The 16,181-nt window shown below is 46.8% G+C and overlaps 1 protein-coding gene across 2 annotated transcripts in view; it reads left to right on the top strand.

Moving 5' to 3' along the window:
- Nucleotides 1-324: 324 nt before the first annotated feature.
- LOC107124526 (ATP-dependent RNA helicase DDX19B) overlaps nucleotides 325-16,181 on the top strand; it is a 29,052-nt gene continuing 13,195 nt past the window's right edge. The window contains exons 1-5 of one of the 2 annotated variants that reach the window (XM_015428017.1): nucleotides 325-468; nucleotides 7,286-7,331; nucleotides 8,321-8,371; nucleotides 8,810-8,860; nucleotides 10,910-11,045. In XM_015428017.1, the coding sequence (XP_015283503.1) occupies nucleotides 412-468; nucleotides 7,286-7,331; nucleotides 8,321-8,371; nucleotides 8,810-8,860; nucleotides 10,910-11,045 (341 nt within the window). In that variant the 5' untranslated portion in view covers nucleotides 325-411. Of the gene's footprint in view, nucleotides 469-7,285; nucleotides 7,332-8,121; nucleotides 8,173-8,320; nucleotides 8,372-8,809; nucleotides 8,861-10,909; nucleotides 11,046-16,181 lie in introns of both variants that reach the window. The other variant, XM_015428009.1, reaches the window with a different exon arrangement.

The following is a 16,181-nucleotide window of genomic DNA, read 5'->3' as shown; positions in this document are numbered from 1 at the left end:
ACCCCCAAATCTCCAGGAATTTCCCAAAGTGGAGTTGGTAATCCTTAAATCTTAACGGTAATTGCGTAAGGGAAAATGAAAACCAACGTTTTGGGACTGGGAAGAAGGACTAGAAGCTGAGAGAAGCCCTCCTGAGTGCCTTTTTTTTTTTTTTTTTTTTTTTTTTTTTGGAGAGCCACTAACAAACCTTCCAGGCCAGCCAGGGGGAGGAGGAACTTGCATTTTCCGGAACTGCAGCGCTGGGGGTGGCGTTTCCCGGACGGGTGCCTTTAAAAACCGCACCCCGTCTGGCTCACGGCTTTCTCTTGCATCTGCGCAGTCCCTTCCAACGGCGCCATTGCGGGTGGCGGTGCGTGTCCGGCCTTACCCGCTCCCTCTTTCCTTCCCGCCCCTTCCTCCCCCTCACGAAGCATGGCGACGGACTCCTGGGCCCTGGCGGTGGACGAGCAGGAAGCGGCCGCGGAGTCGGTGAGGGGCGGCAGCGTAGCGGTGCTGCCGGGGATGGGGTGGGGAGTGGTGGCTCAGAACGGGGAGGTGTCGGCGTTCTTTGAGTGAGGGGCCGAGGGGTGGGCGCGGTGCTTCATGGGAGTGACTCTGTGTGGGGAGGGGGGGCATGCCCCGTGGAAAGACGTTGGGCCCCCCCACCCCTTGGATAGGCAGTGCTGCGTAGTGGTTAGGATGCTGGACGTGCACTGGGAAGACCCGGGTTGGATTCCCCGCTGCTTGACCTTGAGCTAACCCCTCTCTGGCTTAGCCTACCTCACAGGGCTGTTGTTATCAAGTGTTTGACCCTTGGTTGTGAACCACTTTGGGGGACAGAAGCGAATTATAAATACTTTAAACTATCTCGATATCACTATATTTGGTTCCTTGGATGATTAAAAAAAAAGGAATGGCCTATGCATAAGGGTGTTTTGGCACTTCATGGACATACTGTACAATTAGTGTTGCCAACCTCCGGGTGGTAGCAGGAGGTCTCCTGGGATTACAGCTGAACTCCAGGTGACACATATCAGTTCACCTTGACAAAAAGAACAGTTTGTAAGGTGGAGTCTATTGCATTACACCCCACTGAAGTCCCTCCCATCCCCAAGCGTTGCCCTACTCAGGCTCCACTCCCCAAATCTCCAGGTATTTCGCAACCCAGATCTGGCATACCTATGTACAGTGGTCAGTTGCATGTTTCTACATATAATAAAGTATCCTGACAAGCTGGGGGTGGAACAGAAATGACTAGGATACCTTAGATATTTCTTACAGTCTGGGTGGCCAAAAGGGTGCCATTTTCCCCAGAATAGGACAGCCATTCCTGGGTTGCCTTCTAGGGAAGAGTGTGACCACACAAAATTGCCTTTGCTAAGTCAGACCCTTGGACCACCTAGGCCAGTGGTTTTCCAGAGTCTCCAGCAGAGCAGAGTCTCCAGACCATGCCAATTCCGGTTTAAAACAATTTCAAGCAGTGTGGCTCCCTGAGGCATTTGGGAGGATGCCACCTGTGGATATAGAAAATGCTGGGATAGGTAGATTAGTGGGCATGAAGGCAAAGCTTATGTTCGTAGTTTAGGAAACTGTTTCTTAATTAACCGTCCCTTTGAAGTTGCATATGCAGACCCTCCCACAGTACAAGTGTTGACTTACTTGCAGGATGTTTTACTTCTTTCGTGGTTCGGGTTGTAAGTCCCAGGTGAAAATTAATGATGAGAAAATGTGAACATGCAAATTACACAGTGTCCGTAGTCTTGCATCAGTTTCATTTTTTCTGCAAAGATGGCCCTTTGTTGCAGTGCTGTGAAAGAGCAGGGAGAGATTTCCACCTGGCCTTTGTGCGGAGATAAAAAGAACACTTCAGTGCTCTTTCATGTTCCCTTCCAAGGAACCCGATGCTTTGGAGCACTAAAGAGCAGCACTGAAGAATATGTGATGTGATAATTGAGCAATTGACGTATTCCTCACTCTTTATCTTTTTGACCTTCACATTTGCATAAAGCTTTTTTATTTCATCTTTTATGTGATGTGACCTTTTGCATCTGTCATATAATGTGACATTATTCCCAGCATGTTTGGGTATTTGGGGCAGGGAGGGACCTCTGTGGGGTATAAAGTGAGCCCTTTTCATCCTTCCATATATTTCAATCTTTACTCTTGTAGCTGTTCTCCTGCTGTGTCTTGATCCAGTTCTGGATCATGCCATTCTAGGAGTTTCCTTCAGAGCTGGTGATACTTTGCCATGTTGTGGTTCATTCTGAATACAATCTGTTCATGTTATACCGAAATCCCTACAGTGTGGCTGGGATAATGGTTTCCCATGAACTGAGAAGCCGTTCAGATGAGACAAACAGTGGATGAGTTTGGGTATTTGGGGCAGGGAGGGACCTCTGTGGGGTATAAAGTGAGCCCTGTTCATCCCTCCATATATTTCAATCTTTACTCTTGTAGCTGTTCTCCTGCTGTGTCTTGATCCAGTTCTGGATCATACCATTCTAGGAGGTTCCTTCAGAGCTGGTGATACTTTGCCATGTTGTAGTTCATTCTGAATACAATCTGTTCATATTATACCGAAATCTCTACAGTGTGGCTGGGATAATGATTTCCCATGAACTGAGAAACCGTTCAGATGAGACAAACAGTGGATGAGTCTGAAATCCTGTAGCTCACAGGCTTCATTCTGGCATGCACAGAGCCAAGATCACACTTTCTTGTTTAAGAAAAAAAAACTGGATTAACCAAAATTATTATGATTTCTTCTGGTGCTTCTTAACATTCTTGGGCAGATCGTGAGAGGGAGGGCAGGAAGGGTTGCATCAGTGCTTAGTTCTTGTGGCACTTTCTTACACACCCAGGGAAATGCTGATTGCCTTGTTGGGTTCAGGAAGCAATTTTTCTCCAGGCCAGTTTGGTCAGGGATCCTGGAGGGTTTTTGTCATATTCTGAGCATGGAACAGCATGCCCACTGGGGGTGGGAGGGAAGGTATTTGTGAATTTCCTGCATTGTGCAGAGGGTTGGACTAGATGACCCTGGAGGTCCCTTCCAACTCTGTGATCCTGTAATTCAAGACATTAGGATTTGTTTCTTTCCACAGACTTTGTATGGTGGTTAAAGTGTCCAGGTAAGATCAGGGCGATCCAGGTTCAAATCTTCACTCTGTTATGATGAAGCTTGCATTCTCTCTCAGTCTAACCTACCTCAAAAGGTTGTTATGAGGAGCAAATGAGGAGACTAGAACCATGTTTGCTGCCTGGAATGCCTTGGAGGATAACAATGTAAGAGGCAGATAAATTCTAAACCACAACCAGATCCTGATTTAGACTATGCACGAGTAATGAGCAAAACCGTGAAGGTCGCTCTTTAAATCTATTTGGGTAAAATGTGATGGATGCCAGCTTCAGCTCACCCCATCTTGCGGCACCCGGTGAATCCTGTTCTCTTACTTAGCAATGTTTTCTTTGCTGAATTGAAACGTTCAATGGTGACTCAAACCTAGTTTCGACTTCTTATCTCCCTACACACGCTAAGTCATTCAGTTCTCACTTATACCCAGAAATTAAACTTTGTTGGTCCTAAAGGTGCCACTAGACTCATAATTCTCATATCTGTTGTTAAACTCTTTTATTATCTGTATGCCAATTTGCTGCTATTTGCCAGAGTCCTGTTTCTGAAATGTTTTAAGCATTTTAGTGCTTGTCTTACTTCGTAGGTTGGGTTTTTTAGAACTTGGTGTTATTTTGGAGTCAATGTTTTCATATTGTTTTAGGTCTGGCATGTTTTGTGTGCGTGTGTGTGTGTAAACTGCTTTGTTCTTGATTTTGCAGGGTGTTGTATATAAATATACAAATTTTTGAAAAATTGGCTAGTTCACATGTACAAAAAGATTCTGTTTTGAATGTGGAGGCCAAAGTGTCTGACCCAGTGGAGGAAAATGGTTTTCAGCAAACTTCTTCAAAGGAAGAATCATAGCTTCTGTTCAACAAAGGTTCAGAATTTTGCATATCACTAAACATCAGAGAAAATTGTTTTAGTGGTATAAACTATGTAATCAGCAGCAAGAAACAAAAATAGTCACAATAGTTTGGAAGGGCAAAAATACCCCTCCCCAGAGGCTACTTTGGAAAATAATTGACATGGTAAAACTGGCAGCATACCAAAAAATTATAAGTACACAAAAAGTTTTGAATGAAGACCAGAAGCGGCATATATTATGGATGTAGATGGGATTTCTTGTGTGGATTTGGATAATTAGAAACTGATATGAATAGTCAGTTTTATGAGTTGTCACTACATTTTAACATTCTGTATTTGTGCATTAAGTATGAAAATCAAATTAAGCACTACAAACTCTCATAATACCTACATTCTGAATCACATTATTTCATTTTGGTGTTTGGCTATCAGAAAAACAAACAAACAAAACTTGACATTATTTCTACAGCGGATTAGATTAATTTGGTGCTCTTTTGGGTTTTGCATACTAAATATAAGCAAAACAAATGTGCAGAATCCAATTCTGATCACCTTGGGTATTGGAATAATTTCTAATTTGGTGCTTTCTGGAAATCCCACATCACTCGGCTTTTACTAGATGCTGGGGGCAGATGACTGCCGTCTCTGTAAGAGGCACCTGGTTGGCCACTGCAGGTAACAAAATGCCGAACTGGGTGGACTTTTGGTGTGATTCTCACGTTCTAAGAGAAGCTGCATTTGAATGATGAAGTAGTAAACACAGAAATATAATGCCAGAGTCTGAGCTGTTATTAATAGTGTTTTTTTCAAGCTACTGGTTTGAATGGAGTCTCCCTTTCCCTCATTTCAATTCTAATCTTCCTCCAGAGAGCTAGGGGCAGCGTGCATAGTTACCTCCATCCTGTCCTCACAACAGCCCTGTGAAGTAGGTTAGGCTGAGAGAGAATGACTAGGCCAAAGTCCCTAGCATGGCCAAATGGAGATCTGAAGCTTGGTCTCCCAAGTCCCTCACTCTAAACTAGGAGTGTCAAACATGCGGCCCATGGGCCGGATCTGCCCCCCACAGGATTAAGATCCGGCCCACGAGCAACTTCCTTCTTCCTTTTCCAGGGATGCTACTGCAGCTGCACCATAACATCCTTTTCCCCCCAGCTCCCTCAGTGACTCTTTGCTTCCTGTTTCATGCCTCTTGCCTCCCTACTCCCCTCACAGCTCCCTCAGTGGCTGCTTCCTACTTCCTGGGGAGTAGATGCAAAGAGAAGCCTCTCTCACTCACACACAGACACACATAGCTTCTGCTTCCTTCTCTGGGGTTACTCCTCCTTTTTTGGGAAGGGAGGGAGAGGAGAGGGAGCGAGAGAAAACAAAGTTGGAGTCCCGTGGCAGCTTTAAGGTGAAAAACGTTTTATTCCAGGTATAAGCTTTAGTGTGCAAGCAGACATCTTCGGAGGGAGAATGGGTGGATGGATGGATTCTGACAAGCACAATTTACATTGAGGAAATTATTTTGGCTTATTCTGAGAAGGTTTTTTTTTAAAAAATTGGATTTCTCTGTCCCTATCTGCATTTTATTTGCTTTCAAAAAAAATACTGGTTAGGAATTAGAACACTTGGACTAATCCTTATATCTTGGGAGTGGAGTGATTTCAGATGCCAAATGATAACAGCACACATTGGTAATGAGACAGGAAAACTAGGTCTCAATTCAGTCGTGGAGGGTGCATTGTCTTGAGCTTCATTACCAATTGCAATTCAGCAGTCTCTAATTTCCCTTTGAAATTCCCTTTGAAATTCCTTTGTAAGAGCACTGCTACTCTTAGGTCAGCAACTGAATGCTGGGGTTTCTAATATCATACTTATGTCTATTTATTCTTTGCATCCTCCTGGACTGAATCCTCCTGGACGGAACTGAGACCTAGATTTCTTGTCTCATCACCAATGCTGGTATCTCCACGCCTACTACTCCTTGGCATATCACACCTAATCCAATCAAGCTTGCTATTGTCATTCACCTGCTATTGCCATTTGGCATCTGAAAGCATGTTTATAAAATTTATATCTCCGGTACCTTGTGTTATGTTTTATGGCAGGCATGGCCCGGCCCACCAAAGTGACATTTATGTCCGATCCGGCCCTCTTAATAAATGAGTTTGACACCTCTGCTCTAAACACTGCGCTGGCACTTGTGAAGAAGGGAAAACGTGATTATGCTTCCTTCTAATGCTTCAGCCCAAGGTTGCGACCCTCAGGTGGGTCACGGGGCCCTAGAGAGCTGCTATGGTGGTGTTGTTGCTATTTGGAAGGACCTGTTGCTAAGGTCCTTGATTGAAGAGTAAGGATGCCATGCCTGCATGCTGATAGGAGCAGCTGGGACAGCAAGGTTTAGTCACTCAGAGAGACCGTTCGCTCCTCCTCTTCTGTCGAGTCACTTCTGATGTCACATGCTTGCCACTTGGGCTCCCTGCTACTGGCTAAGAATTAAAGATGAGTCTGAGTACTAGAAAGGCTGAAGACTTCCGCATGAGCATACCTGCCATATATTTTGAGTTTGGCTTGTGAACTTGAACCCTAGCAGCCTTGTAGACAAAATGCTGAACCTCGGGGTTCTAATATAAGCCTGTAGCCTGCGCACACACACACACACAAGAACCTGACAGAGCAAAGATATCACGCATAAGGCAGGTTAGGCTGAGAGAGTGTCACCGGCTCCAAGTCACTAGCATGGCCAAGTGGGGATTTGAAGTGGGTCTCCCAAATCCCACAAGCTGAATTTTGATCTGGCTGCTTCAGTCTTCCTTTTAAAAAGAATTGCCGTAGAACGTGCTCTACTGTTCTGCGTAAGACTACAAACGCCGAGAATTCGTGCACCACAGTGTTTAAGCTGTGGACAAGGAAGGCGAAACCGCAGCAAACAGTCCCCCCTCTAAGCCTCTGTCTCCCAGGTTTGTGGGGCTGTTGTAAGGGCTACAGAGAAAGTATTTTGAGCACCTGAAACATAAGAACATAAGAGACGCCAGTGTTGGATCAGGCCAAAGGCCCATCCAGCCCAACACTCTGTATCACACAGTGGCCAGAAATACCAGGTGCCATCAGGAAGTCCACTAGTGACCCCCCCTAAGCACCAAGAAGACAGAGCATCACTTGCCCCAGAGCCCCTATCTATACCTTGTGGCTAATAGCCATAATATCATAAAACTATTGCTGGTAACCCTTTTAATCACATTTCCTGGAAAGGGGTTTGCTCGGCTAAGTAGAAGAAGTTTCTTTAAAAGTAGCTGCTGTAGATCTTGAGTGACTCTTCTTATTTTCTCTTTGCATGCTCTTTAGTTGAGTAACCTGCATCTGAAGGAGAGACCCAAACCAGAATCCAATGGTGAGTATAATAACCATGGCTATTAGAATGGTCTGGCCCTCTGAAGCTGTTCCCTATGGTACCAGTCAGTGTTCCCTCTAAGCTGAGTTAGTGTGAGCTAGCTCACAGTTTTTTAGCCTCCGGCTCACACATTTTTGCCTTAGCTCAGGAAGGATGGCACCAGAGCAATCTACTTTATGCAGTAGCCATATCGCTTGCTCACAACTTGCATTGAGTCCCAAGGCCCTTCCTCTGTGGTGCTGTTTGGCATTATTTTGGTCACTAGTTTGGTTTTAACAGTGTCACTTTTCATGTTGAATTATTATATTTCATGTTGGTTATTTTCATGTAGGTTATTATAAGAACTCCAGAGTTGCTTGGGGGTGTGTGTTGTGTGCTAAGTCGCGTGTTGCTTAAAATCTAGCAAGTATATAAACTTTGGTGAGCCAAATGGTAATCTCAGTGGGTTGGGCATGCCTAGACACAGAGTAGGGGGGGAAATGCTAAAAGTAGGGCCATAAGGCAAGTTGTGCCACTATTGAATACAACATGTGGGTGTGATGCACTTCCAGCTGACAGCCACAGATCAGCACAGCAAGTTAGTTGGAGCACCGGAGGTGGGACGGTCACTTTCTGTAGTGAGAGGACAAATCTCTGTTTTGCTGCATCAGTCCCCACTCCCCAGTGAATTTTGATCTGGCTGTTTCAGTTTTCCTTTTAAAAAGAATTTTAAAGGTGAACAGCGTCATGTTATGAACGACTGTTAACATTCAGTGTACTATGTTATAATCACTGTATGTCCAAACAACAGGTGCTGTTAAGACAGACTATAATGCAGAGAAGACAGAAGAGGAGGGGAAAGGTATGTTCTAAACATCAAAGAGCAAAACAAACAAACAAAAAATGTCCTGACCTGTAAAAAAGAATTTTAAAGGTGAACAGTGTCATGTTATGAATGACTGTTAACGATCAGTGTACTATGTTATAATCACTGTATGCCCAAACAACAGGTGCTGTTAAGACAGAATATAATGCAGAGAAGACAGAAGAGGAGGGGAAAGGTATGTTCTAAGCATCAAAGAGCAAAACAAACAAAAAATGTCCTGACCTGTAAAAAAGAATTTTAAAAGTGGCTTTGTGCATGGCAGACCAAAACAGAATGTTCTGTGAAGTACGCACAACTGTAAGACTCTCTCACACTCAGTAAAATAAAACACTTTAGAAAAGCAAACCTGTGCTTATTTTACTTCAATAAAGGTTTGGGGAAACTGGACTAAAGGTGGGCAGGGAGAAGTCTGTGGGCTGCCTCTGGTCTGCTTAGTTATGGAGTAGTGCCAGTACAGTTGCATAACTGGTGCTATGGCTCCGCAGCATAAGATGCACATGGAACAGGTGGTGTGAAATGTTTTTCTGAACTATCTGGCAGAACAGTGTCACGTTATGAACAATTGTTACGTTCAGGGGATCTGTGTTCTAATCACCATTTGTCTAAATGACAGGTGCTGTTAAGACAGAAGATAATACAGAGAAGTCAGAAGACGAGGGAAAAGGTAAGTTCTCATCATCAAAAAGTGAAACAAAAAATGTTCTGGCTAATTCAGGAAGGGCTTGTTAAAAAGGTAAAGGTAAAGGTTCCTTTGCTCGAAAGCCAGTCGAATCCGACTCTAGGGTTGCGGTGCTCATCTCCGTTTCAAAGCCAAAGAGCCAGCGCTGTCCGAAGACGTTTCCGTGGTCATGTGGCCGGCATGACTAAACACCAAGGTGCGCGGAACCAAAGCAGTACCTATTTATCTACTAGCAATTTCTTGCTTTCGAACTGCTAGGTTGGCAGGAGCTGGAACTAGAGATGGGAGCTCACCCCATCATGCGGCACCTGGGTCTCAAACTGCTGAACTACTGACCTTCCACAGCCTGCAGTTCAGCATCTTAACCACTTAACACTGACTACTTCGGGAAGGGCTTGTTACTCCAGGCTTAAAGCACATGCCAGGTTCTAGGCTTCTCCAGTTAAAAAGGATCTCTGTTAGTGGGCCTGGAGCCATGGAGGATGGGGGGGGGGGAGCAGTCCTGCATTTATGAGGGTCCAAGGCCATAAAAGGCTTTTTGTGTGACCGCCAGCTCCTTGAATTGAGCCCGGTAACTGATGGGCAGCCAGCGGAGTGACTGCAGATTGGGAGTAATATGCATGCTCTGCTCGGCTCCTGATAATAACCAGGCACTTGTTTTTATTTGGGGCTTTTATTTCCTAAACGTTCTAAATTGCCTGGCTACTGAGCATACCCAGGGTAATGCGCAAGAAAACAATACGGTTCCCCTGTTTGAAAGACTAATCAGTTGAACAAAGTATGTTGCAAATATAAGCTGTTGCAAATATCAAAGCGTTTCACCTGGTGGCTGGGAATGGACCAAAGGAGGGGTCCCACAGTCCTGTTTAGCACAACACAATAAGCTTCTTCCCTTAATGCAGTTGCATAATGTAACTTGTGGGACTGAGTGATTACCGCTGGCTTAAATGGCTTCTAAGAAGATTAGACAGATTCGTAGGGGAGAACATGTATCGGTTGTCAGTGATAACTAGATGGTGCCTCCATTTGCGGAGGCAGTGTATCTCGGAAAACAAGACATTGGGGGCAAACAGCAGTGGATGGCCTCTGCATCCATTTGATCCCTGGTGGAAGCAGGACTGGAGGAACCCTTCATCTGGAGTCTCAGGGTGATTTAATGCTCAGCTACGGGTTGTGGTGGTGGGGGGAATGGTAGAATCACAGAGTTGGAAGGGGCAGACAGGCCATCTAGTCCAACCCCCTGCTCAGTGCAGGATCAGCCTAGAGTATCCCTGACAAGTGTTTGTCCAGCCGCTGCTTAAAGACTGCCAGTGAGGGGGAGCTCACCACCTCCCTAGGCAGCTAAGGAGAGCAAGCGTTTCTCAGTGACAACTGAAAACTCATGGAAAGAAGGCACTCCTGCAAATAGGTGTGTCATGCTCTTAGACCCTAGCCTCCTGTTCTTGCCAGGCCCGGGCAGCACAGTACTCAGCTTTGTTATGTCTGGAGGCAGAAGAAAGCCCACCCAGTGTTCCATCTTCAGTGCCAGCAGCTTTTCGATTTGTCGGTTCTACTCTCAAGCACCAGAACAAAAAACCAAGTAAAAATCGCACAGCCCTTCTGTTTTTCTAGGGAGAGGCCAGGGTCAGTTTGGTGTAGTGGTTAGGAGCGTGGACTCTGTAATCTGGGAGAAGTGGGTTTGATTCCCCACTCCGCCACATGCAGCCAGCTGGGTGACCTTGGGCCAGTCCCAGTTCTCTCAGAGCTTTTCTCTTAAAAGCAGTGCTTGAAAGAGCTCTCTCAGCCCCACCTACCCCACAGAGTGTCTGTTGTGGGGAGGGGAAGGGAAAGGTGATTGTAAGCCACTCTGAGTGAAAGGCGGGGTATAATCCCCCCCCCCATCTACAGTGAAGAGTACAGCAGGCATCACCAGCTTCTTGGCTGTGCAGTTAAGCTCCGTGCACCTCCTGCTTTCAGCAGCATTTTTTAACTCTTGTGATAAAGCTGAAAGTGGTGTTTGTTTTCCTTGCTTGTTTTGCACCTTCCTCCCGCCAGAGGACAGAGCGGCCCAGTCGCTGTTGAACAAGTTGATCCGCAGCAACCTGGTGGACAACACAAACCAAGTGGAGGTACTGCAGAGGGATCCCAACTCGCCCCTCTACTCTGTGAAGTCTTTTGAGGAGCTGCGGCTGTAAGTACCTCTTTTCAGCTACCATTTTGGGTTTTGCTCATGCTCAACAAGCTATTCCTCAAGTCCCCTTCGCACGTAATGCATGTGGCTCGTCCCCACACGGCTTGGCTGATGTTGAAAGACCCAGGCTGTGTGGGAGGAGCCAGTGCCACAGGTCCCTCCCCCTCCATCTGTACCGGACAAGCAGGGTTGGCTTGAGGAATGAGATGCAGTATAAGCAATAAAAGAAAGGACCCTGAAGCGATGCGGAACGGGGTGACAGAATTCAGGGCAAGACTGGGTCAGACAGCTGGTGTGTCTCTATGGGGTCATTTTGAACCCTAAACTGGATAGGGGAAGAAATCCTTCCTGTAAAGCGCGCATACAGCTACTGTTTAGAAAATGAACAAAAAACGTGCTGCTGGAGTCTAAAGCTTCCTTTTGGCCATATTAGCGCAGCCTGCTGTCCTATCTATGAATTGCAGCCATCGCTGGAGATTTTCCACTGGCACCATCTCCCCCTTCCTCCCAGTACAACTGAGAAGCCGGTGCACAGCTTAAAGTTACCGGGCAAAGCTGCTTTAAAGACAGCTCCCTGGTTTTGGCCGTGGCAAGCCATTTTGAGAGCCGTTGAGGGTTTGCTGGACCGTTGGAGTTAATTGCTCCATGTTTCGGCCATCAGCAGGCTCCATAGTGGCTACCTGATTGGGCGTAGTGAGCCACTGTATGTGATTGGCTCACTTTGAGGATGACAGCATCCAAGGAATGGTCTCAAAGCAGCTCTGACCTGCTTGCCGTAATGCGGTAATTCCCAGAGCAGGTGCCGCCGCAGGAGGACTGGTACTGTGTGGCCAGAAAGCAATTTCTGAACAACCACTGCAGGCTTGCCCCCTCAGATGAGGCTGCTGTGTACAAGGAGGGCAAAGACTAAACTAAAGACTAGACACAGCCAGGTCACATTAAATTAACTGAATCACTTAGGGCAATTCTGCATTGTTTTAGGAAACCCATGTTGGAACAGAAATTCCCCTCTGCATTGCTTGCTGCCACTTCCTTTGATCATCTGGGGGGTTTTTTTGGTACCTTCTGCATAGATTTATGGCCGCTCAGGGGTGGCTTTGCAGTCAGTACAGCGTTGCCCCCAGGGTATCTGAATGAAGTTTTTGAGCTGCACCTTTCCCTCAGTGTTGAGGAAATGTGGAGCAAATGCCCTTAAATTGCCTCGACTTGAACACAGAGAAAATCCAGAGTGGCGGGCAAATGCGGAAAGGACCTTAGTGTAAAATCACTTTGTGTAAAATCACTATAGCAGGCATATTTCCAAACACAGCATTTTCCTTGAAAACCAAGCGTGTTGCCGATCATGGTTTCATTGCCGAATTCTCCCTATCCCAAATACCTCCTGATAAAGGCTTGAACAGTTCCAGGGACCTTCAGACCTAAATTTCCTAATAGGAGATTTGGCAAGCTTTCATATTTCCCAGGACACTTCTGTCTATCAGAAAGGGTGGGAAGGAAGTCTGTTCTTGGTGCCCAGCCAACGCAGATCAAATCTCTTCTCCTGGGTGTGTTCTTAAAGCTGCAGAAGCTGACTCGTGCAGTTTGGAATGGGTATTCGAGAGAATGTTGCACAGTCACTTGGACTGCGTCATCTTCTCCCGGGTGTGTTCTTAAAGCTGCAGAAGCAGACTCGTGCTGTTGGAATGGGTATTGGAGAGAATGTTGCACAGTCACTTGGACTGCTCTTCTTTGTGCTTGTTTAGTGTTACCAGAGCAAGAGTCAGTTGGGTGTGTGTGTGTGTGTGTGTGGCTTTTTGGAGAAGGGAAATTATGACTTGTAAAATAGTTAAGGAGAAGTGGGGGGAGGACCAGCAAAACTTGCATGATACTTGCATGATTCTAAGGACCTGGATGGCCCAGGTTAGCCCGATCTCATCAGAACTTGAGAGCTAAGCAGGGTCAGTCTTGGTTAGTGCTTTAATGGGAAACCATCAAGGAAGTCCGGGGTTGCTACGCAGAGCCGGGCAATGGCAAGACACCTTTGAATGTCTCTTGCCTTGCAACAGGCTTCCATAATTCAGCTGCAGCTTGACAGCCTTTTCCTCTACCACCAAAAATCAGGCTTACAAGCCTCTGCTTATCTGGAAGACTTGTCTCTAGGCTCTGATGCTTATGTAACTGCGGAGTCTGTTCTTCTCTATCCCCTTCTTTTTTGTCACTTGTGCCATAAACAGGTAACGAGGTTCATCTGGGTAGGCAAGCAAGTAACTAACTCTTTTGAGCATTGTTGGCAAAGCTTAAGTGTTAAATATCTTGGATGTTTGCCTGGTGCACATAATCTTAATCTCTGCATTAGATAAGGGAGTCAGATATAACTTTGACAATCAAAATGTCAGCAGAAGTAGCATCTCTTGGCACAGGCTAGCTAAAACAGTTCAGCTGGCCCAGGTGAACAAGCACACCTGTTACTTGGTCCATTTTACCCTTGAACTACGAGGAAAGCGAAGTGTGGGGCTGCTGTTTGGAAATTTCGTCCAGTCCAGAATACAGCATCCCCGTTGTTAACAGGACTATTCTGCAAAGCACATACTTCACTTGTGTTTCTTAGGCACAGTGTCCCCACCTGGAGCTGCTTTGAAGGACTTGAGCTGAACGCAGATTACAACCTTTAGTGGGCTCCTGATTTGAGACCTGGGGATGGGGGGAGGACTCCCCCCCCCCTTTTATTTTACTTTATTATTTTGATTTATATCCCACCCTTCCCGCAAGCGAGCTCAGGGCGGCTCACAACAATAAATTCAATACAATCTTGGGATAATTCAGTCAGATAATAAATATCAATATTAAGCAATACAATACAACCAGTTTACAGCATTTAAAGTGGGCAGTGCAGTATATTCAGTTTCAGTTCTTACAGCCGGGAAATGAGTGGGCCAGTGTGGCAAGCCATAACGGTGCCATGCAGCAGCAATAGGGAGGCCAGCCGGTAGAGGCCCACGGCCTCAACCAGAAGCCTGGCAGAACAGCTCCATTTTGCAGGCCCTGCGAAACCGTAACCGGTCTCACAGGGCCCTGATCTCAATTGGAAGCACGCTCCACCAGGCTGGGGCCAGGGCCGAGGAAGCCTGGCCCTGGTTGAGGCTAGGCGGGCATCTTTCAGGCCAGGGACAACCGGCGGATGGCTGTCTGCAGAGGGCAAAGCCCTTCGGGTCACACATGACTTTTATGACCCTTGCAGAGAAGGCAGGGAAGCACCTTCTGGACAGCCCCGTTGTTCATGAAGCATCTTTCCTAGCGCGGAACGTATCGCTTCAGTGTTTGTTTGTTCTTTGTGCAAACGCCCTTAAAAAGCCTTGACTGAAGCACTTGTGGTGGGAGGGGAGGACTTTCCCTCCTCCCCCAATCCCTTGCATCACTTTACTTTTCTGCTGCCCTCGTGTTAACCTAAAATTTTGTTGTCGTCGTCCCTCCCCCCACCGCCAGCAACACCTTTTCTCCCCCGTGCAGCTCTCCCCTTCAGCTCATTCCCTTTCATTGTTCTACTGCTCTCAAAAACAAGCTGCAGTTCTCTAATCCTTTGCACCTCTTCCCCAATCTGTAAGTTGGAGGAATAAAGGTGGACCTAAATCTGTAGCGAAAACCATTAAAAGGAATGCACATGAAGTGTTTCTGAACTCTCGAAAGATCGGCGCCAAATACCATTACTGCAACTTCAGAAAGGGCTCCGAGCGTCTCCCATGTTCTCTTTGAGGCTCTCTGTCGGTTTGCTGTCGCAAGTGCCCCTACGCCACAGCGCCGGCAAGGGGGCTTAAATCCACAGCTTATTGCCGTTGCTCCCCCGAGGGAGAGCGAGTGCATCTTATCGGAGAACGCGCTCCTTCCGAGACGCGACCTTTATGAATGGCAAGGAAGGAAGCAGCGGATCCCTAAACATCTCACTCTCTTAAATATCAAGCGGGAGAGTTTTGAAGGGGCCAGATAAGATAGGACTGTTCCTCCCCTTCCCCCCCCCCATCACAAGGAAAGCTTAACACTGCAAGCCTGAGAGAGAAGGAGAGAGGAAAGAGAGAGAGCGAGTGTGCTAACATGGTGTATTGGGGGAGATCCAGGCTGAAATCCCCACTTGACTGTGAAGGCCGATGGGTGACTTTGGGGCAGGTACCTTCTTTGCCCTCCACCACAGAGTCCTCCTCACTGAGAGGAGGAAGAGGGAGCTCCTCTGCAGAACGGGCGTCTGATCTGAATGCTTTTATGTGTCTTGTTCCCCTCCCTATCTGGGGTTTGTGTGTGTGTGTGTGTTTGCACTGTCAAGTTGCAGTCCACTTATGGCAACCCCATAGCGTTTTCAAGGCAAGAGACGCTCAGGGGTGGTTTGCCACTGCCTGCCTCTGCACAGCGACCCCGGACTGCCTTGGTGGTCTCCCATCCACAGGACCAACCCTGCTTAGCTTCTGAGATCTGACCAGATTGGGCTAGCCGGAGCTCTCCTCGTAAGCCTTTTTTATTCATTTACTTTATTCATAACCCACCTTTTCCTCAGTGGAAACCCAAATCCGCTCGCATTGTTCCCCCGCCCCCCATTTGATCCTCACAACAGCCCTGTGAGAGTGAGTGTGTGACTGGCCCAAGGTCACCCAGCAAGCTTCCACGGCAGGGAAGGGATTCGAACCTAGTCCCGGATCCTAGTCTGACAGCTACCTTGCACTGTCTTTCCGTTCTGTTCCATCCCTGCTGGAGCCAACTCAAACCAGCCCTCGCCTTCCTCTTCCGGTACAGCTTTATAAAATAAGCCCGTCATTCCTGTCCTCAGTTTTCCATTGTAGCCACCCTGAACTTCCAATCTAACCCGGCTTCTCTGATAGTATCTATGAGACAAAGTAAATATAGGCAAAACTCCAATTTATCCCGTGTTATAAGTATGATTCAGAGTTTTCCAGGAGTGCAGATCTGGGGGGCGAGGCTTGATAAATCCTCCCGGAGGTGTACACACACAGGCACCCCAATTTCCCTAATCCTTAGGTCTCCCAAATTCACAGCCTGTGTTTTCCCATGAGCTCTGCTGAGGAATCTGCCAGTGGCGCTGAATATTATTTTGTCTGCTGGTGATCATGAAATTATTCCCAAGGGGTTCTTTCAACCTGTTGTTGTTCCGCCCCA

Source organism: Gekko japonicus, unplaced genomic scaffold, assembly GCF_001447785.1.
Source record: "Gekko japonicus isolate JY-2015 unplaced genomic scaffold, Gekko_japonicus_V1.1 scaffold435, whole genome shotgun sequence".
Taxonomy (NCBI): domain Eukaryota; kingdom Metazoa; phylum Chordata; class Lepidosauria; order Squamata; family Gekkonidae; genus Gekko; species Gekko japonicus.
This window is presented reverse-complemented; position numbering and strand designations above follow the sequence as displayed.